We start from the raw sequence: 6000 nt of genomic DNA on the forward strand, positions 1-6000 counted from the left end.
TCCTCGTGCTGGAGTTTTCCATCTATTATCTTTTGTAGGGCTGGATTTGTGGGAAGATATTGTGTAAATTTGGTTTTATCATAGAATATCTTAGTTTCTCTATCTATAGTGATTGAGAGTTTTCCTAGATATAGTAGTCTGGGCTGGCTTTTTTGTTCCCTTAGGGTCTATATGATATCACACCAGGATCTTCTGGCTTTTATAGTCTCTGGTGAGAAGTCTGGTGTAATTGTTATAGGTCTGCCTCTATATGTTACTTGACCCTTTCCCCTTACTACTTTTCATATTTTTTCTTTGTTTTGTGCATTTGATGTTTTGATTATTATGTGACAGGAGGAATTTCTTTTCTGATCTATTCTATTTGGTGTTCTGTAGGCTTCTCGTATGCTCATCAGCATCTCTTTCTTTAGGTGAGGAAAGTTTTCCTCTATAATTTTGTTGAAGATATTTACTAGCCCTTTAAGGTGGGAATCTTCACTCTTTTCTATTCCTATTATCCTTCCATTTGATCTTCTCATTGTATCCTGGATTTCCTGGATGTTTTGGGTTAGGAGAGTTTTGCATTTTGTATTTTCTTTGACAGCTGTGTCAATGTTTTCCATGGTATCTTCTGGACACGAGAGTCTCTCTTCTATCTCTTGTATCCTGTTGGTGATGCTTGTATCTATGACTCCTGATCCCTTTCCTAGGTTTTCTATCTCCAGGGTAGTCTCCCATTGAGATTTCTTTATTGTTTCTACTTCCATTTTTAGATCCTGGATGGTTTTGTTTAATTCCTTCACCTGTTTGGTTGTGTTTTGTTGTAATTCTTTAAGGGATTTTTGTGTTTCTTCTTTAGGGGCTTCTACCTGTTTACCTGTGTTCTTCTGTATTTTCCTGTTGTGGGCTTTTAAAACCTTAAAGCTCACCCCCCACAGTGACACACCTTCCCCCAGGACACATCTTCTAAACATTCCAAGGCAGTCCACCAACTAGAAACCAAACATTCCAAGTACATGAGCCTATGGTGGCCATTCTCATTCAATCCAACACAGGAACCATTAGGAGAAACTTGAAGGGATGTACATGAAGCAGTTACTCTGCAACTTGCAGGAAGCTTCAAAGATGGCTTCCCTGCTCCACTTTTCCTTTCCTTCAATTCTAGGCCTATCTTCCCTGTCTCTTCTTGGCATTTGTTGGCAAGTTACAGGGTTTATAGGGTCATAACTCCTGTCCCCTCTACCTTTGCAAGATGTCCATTGCTCCAGCTTAGTCTCCTTTTTATGTCTTTGGCTGGGAGTGCATATCTTCCTTTCCATATCATTTCTCACTATTTTGCAAGTTAAAATTTGTTGTTCTTTCACCCACCATTAGCCCTCAAGAAAGAGAAGGAACTTTGACAAGGAAAACCTTCAACTGCTGACTGGGGAAGCATAGTGTCTGAGTTAAGCCTCAGCAAGCTTCCAAGTGTAGAGTTGGGAAATGAAGCTGACAGGAGAGAGTGTGGCTACTGCCGCTGTAGTTACCTCAGGTTACCACAACCTCTGGAGGAGCTGGAGGGAGAAGAGGGTTTCTCTCGAATGTTCCTCTTGCACTCGTCATTCTCTCCCCTACTTTACTTGATGTTGCAGGTACAAAAATCACCTGCTACATAGACTGGCATTTTCTTTTTAAAATGTTTTTGTTTTGCTACCAGTTTTCACTATGTAGCCCCACCTGGCTGTCTTAGTTAGGGTTTCATTGATGTGAAGAGAAACCATGTTTAAGGCAACTCTTAAAGAGACATTTAATTGAACTGACTTATAGTTTCAATGATTCAGTCCATTATCATCATGGCAAGAAGCATGGCAGCCTGCAGGCAGACATGGTGCTAGAGGAGCTGAGAGTTCTACATCCTGATCTGAAGGCAGCCAGAAAGAGACTGTCTTCCACCCTGGGTGGAGCTTGAACACTAGGAGCCCTCAAAGCCCACCTACTCAATGACATACTTCCTCCAACAAGGTCACACCCATTCCAACAAGGCCACACCTCCTAATAGTGCCACTTCCCATGGGTCAAGCATATTCAAACCACCACACTGACCTAGAGCTCCCATAGACCAGGCTGACCTTGAATTTCAAGATCTGCCTGCCTCTGTCTCACACATGCAGGAATTAGAAGCGTGCATGACCACCATTAATCTGTTTCACTTCTTGCATAAGACACTGTTTTCAATTGAGGCAAGGAAAAAAGTACTGACAAGGCAGTTCACTTTCAGTAATCTGGGTTTTTCCAAATAGTGACATGACAACTAGTCATTATGACACCAAGTTCCTCTTCAAGAAATGAAAATGTAGGTCAGAGCTCTGCTGACATTTTCATTCGCCTCATAGGTAAAAATCTGAAGCAAACGCTGACAGTCAGGCAGGGGGGAAGAAGACAGCACACCCAGGAGAGCAGCTGCTTGATTCTGAAGAAAGTAATGCAAATAAATGAGAAGAGAGGTAAGGAGACCCTAATTCCTGAAATACTTAGAGACAGCTGTGCTTTTGTTTGGAAATAAGCAGGCCAAATTGCTTTCTTTTATGATTTCTGTTATTCTTTCTACTGATGAACAGTGAGTCTCTCATACTGCCCACCATTGTATCTCTTTTGATGCTCACCTCTCCAGTGAGCAGTTAACATCTGGTCAGGCAATTCTCCAGCTTGTACTACCTCTTACAGAGAGATGTTGTCACAAATTAAGAAAGGGTTCTCCATATTCATAAGCCACAAAAGTATAATTGTGTAGTTTATGCTGTTTGATGAGCCATGAGTTGTTGTGTTTTGAAGTTATTTAATATGAAAACTCAGGCTTAACTAAGTTGACCAAATTAACAATAATAATAGTAACCATTGTTGAGTAACTGACTTATTCTACAACTAGACTGATGAATGGAGAGCAAGGCTCCCAGTGTAAGTTGGGAACAGTGTCTTCCTGTATTTCCATCACAGGTCTCTTCTGAGCCCTGGAGATGAAAGGGCTCCCTGTAGGTTTGACTTTTCATGGTACATGTCTTTGCCTTATTCCAGTTTCCTTCACTTTATAACCATTTTTCTTTAGGAATTCTAAAGTTATCTGCTTTTCCCAACTTTTGTTCATCAAAGACTGGTCTTCCAGATCATGCTGGGTATGAACCATTAACTGTTCATTATCAGAAGTTATAGCAGAGAGAGGAACTACCTGATGAAGGACAATAGAACAGAAGGAACTACATTTTAACAAGGGTCTAGTGATCTCCAACAATAATCTGCAGTGATGCTGGAAGACATTCCACTCTGATGCTCTACTGCCTTTTGATGAACCTCCTTATAGAATGTGGCCTCTATCTGCCCTGTTTCTGATCTTCTGAATGAAAGAATCCTATTAAAGATAATAATTATGAGAAATATAATGCTCATTATCTCTGTAAAATGTTACAATATAAATATAAGCATATTTCATCTTTTTCCAGAGAGAAATGAGAGGTTTCTACTACATTTGGGACATGAGTCTCCTCACACTTCAGTTGCATGTAGTAATAACCCTTTATGTGCTCTTCAGATGGTGTCACGGAGGTATAGTATTTTGTGCATCTGTCTATACTTTCATTTACCAAATAGAACATTGAATGATTATAACTTTCAAGCCATTATGTCTATGTCAGAATATCTGCAAAATACAAAATTTATTAAACTGAGAAAAATTAATATGGAATGGAAACAAACTTATCCAACTTCCTTTCAAATACAGATTGCTCCTTTCTTTTAAACTCCAGATACCCAAATGGGAACTCTTCTGTCCCATGAATGTTTCCACAAAGGAGGCTGTCTTGAGTTGAAATGTTCTATTTTAGAATTATCATAACTGTTATATAACTCATCCAAAGCCTGCATTTACTTCAGTTCTATGAATTACTTACTGATGATTACCTTACAGCAAGTTCTCTGCTAGCTTTCACTTCCTGTTAAACACCATTATTTTACTGTTGTTATTTCTGTCTTATAATTAAAAAAAAAATCAGTAAAACAAGTTTCTTTGAGACTGCAGAAGTTTAAGGAAGGGTATGGTTGGCATCTTGGAGTTTCTATTGAGAGCAGCTGTCTCCTGAGCAAGGACACAGATAATACCAGAATAAACAAATAATATACAGAAGACAGGTAATACCAACACAGAGTTCTGAAGAGTCAGTAACATTTTTCAGACTATGTGATTCAAAATAGTGACACACTTGTTTGCTTGCCTCTCTCTCTCTCTCTCTCTCTCTCTCTCTCTCTCTCTCTCTCTCTCCTCTCCCCCTTTTCTTTTTGCTGTTGTTGCTGTTGTAGTTAAATGTGAAATGCTTCACAAATTTGTAAGTAATTCTTGCTTGGGACCATACTGACTACATTGCTCATCTCTAGGCAGGGACACAATTATGTTGGAGCTATAGATCTAGATATAAAACCTTTCAGGAAGATAACTGAACACTTCAGAGTCACATTAACAGCTTCCCCACAAGGTTTAGGAGAAAAAAAAAATAACCATTGCTTGACTGTTTATATATCCAAATGATGAGTACACATCAAGTGAAGAAAGACATAATGTTAGACAGTGTCTAGACTGGGATAGACACAGTGCTTAAACTGTGATAGGGCATAGTGTTAGAGAGTGTCTAGACTGTGATGAGACATAACATTAGACAATGTCTAGAACTATTGTTCACTCTATGACTATTATAATAGAATACAGATGACATCTGTCCAGTTTTTCACTAGGATGGTTTTACTACATTTTAATAGCTTTACTGGCCAAGTACAGAGGCACATATCTTAATTCTAATTGACACTCAAGAGGCTGTGACAGGATAGCTACTGCAAATTTGAGGCCAGGGGCTACAGAGTGAGTTCAAGGACAGACAAGTTCACATAGCAAAACTACCCTACCAAAAAATGAGTCCTTAACTAAACAAAAAGCTTTACAAGTATTTTTTCAAAGTGTACTCCACATTTCTATAATGAGTTTAACATTTCTAACCTGGATAACTGTATTTAATAAATTCAATTGCTGGTCACAATCTATATTATCACATCTATATTATCATCATGCAGAAGACTGAGGCATGAGGATGGAAATGAGTTCAAAGCCAGCATAGGCTGTAAAGTGAGAACCTATCCAAAAAAGAAAGAACAAAAGCCAAAACTAACAAGTTAACATGACCTACTCTTTTATAATCTGTGTTTGCCTCTTCCTGATCACCAACTTGCCCTCACTATGTTCTGAAAAGTCATTTCTAAAACTCAGGACATGTGACCAAATCTTTTGAGACTTTTCTATGTATTCTAAAAATGGTTTCACAATGAGTCATGAAATTATGTTTTGTCTAAACTTGAATTATCAAACTTATTTAAAATAGCCAGGTATTTCCATTTAAAAAAAAATAGAGAGAGTACTTCACAAATCTGTCTGCCATCCATGACTCATGCTGATCTATATTTCCCCCTTTTCCTTCTTCCTCTGACCTTTTCCTCTTTCATCCCCATCTTCTTTTGCTTGTTTTTTAAAGACCAAGTTACATTTTACACATTAGCCTTGAACTTGCTGTGTAACACAGGCTGACCTCAGATTCTCTACTCTCCTACTTTAGCTGCCCAAATGTTAGGATTATAAGCATATGCTACCATGACCTGACACATCTATTTCTTTCTTCCATTTTAAATATTTTTCATGGGCTGGAGAGATGGCTCAGTGGTTAAAAGCACTGACTGTCCTTCCAGAAGTCCTGAGTTCAATTTCTAGCAACCACATAGTGGTTCACAAGCATCTGTAATGGGATCAAATGCCCTCTTCTGATGTGTCTGAAGATAGCAACAGTGTACTCATCATATAAATAAAATAAATACATTTAAGAAATATTTTTCACACTGATTTATCTGTTTGTGGAACAGAGTGTGTGTCATGGTACCAGGAAGAGGTCAGAGGACAAATGTGCTTCTCTCTTTTCAACATGTGGGGGACCCAAGGACCAAACTTCAGGTTTGGTA

General features: G+C 38.5%; 1 protein-coding gene across 4 annotated transcripts in view; it reads left to right on the plus strand.

The window, feature by feature from the left end:
• The window catches only part of Il23r (interleukin 23 receptor), a 116243-nt gene that overhangs the window by 51051 nt on the left and 59192 nt on the right, over positions 1-6000 (plus strand). For 3 of the 4 annotated variants that reach the window (XM_028782464.1, XM_028782462.1, XM_028782466.1), the window contains exons 2-3: positions 2352-2462; positions 3453-3555. In XM_028782464.1, the coding sequence (XP_028638297.1) occupies positions 2451-2462; positions 3453-3555 (115 nt within the window). In that variant the 5' untranslated portion in view covers positions 2352-2450. Of the gene's footprint in view, positions 1-2103; positions 2463-3452; positions 3556-6000 lie in introns of those variants that run through there. The other variant, XM_028782463.1, reaches the window with a different exon arrangement.

The sequence above is a fragment of the Grammomys surdaster genome, unplaced genomic scaffold (genome assembly GCF_004785775.1).
Source record: "Grammomys surdaster isolate TR1022 unplaced genomic scaffold, NIH_TR_1.0 752, whole genome shotgun sequence".
Lineage (NCBI taxonomy): Eukaryota > Metazoa > Chordata > Mammalia > Rodentia > Muridae > Grammomys > Grammomys surdaster.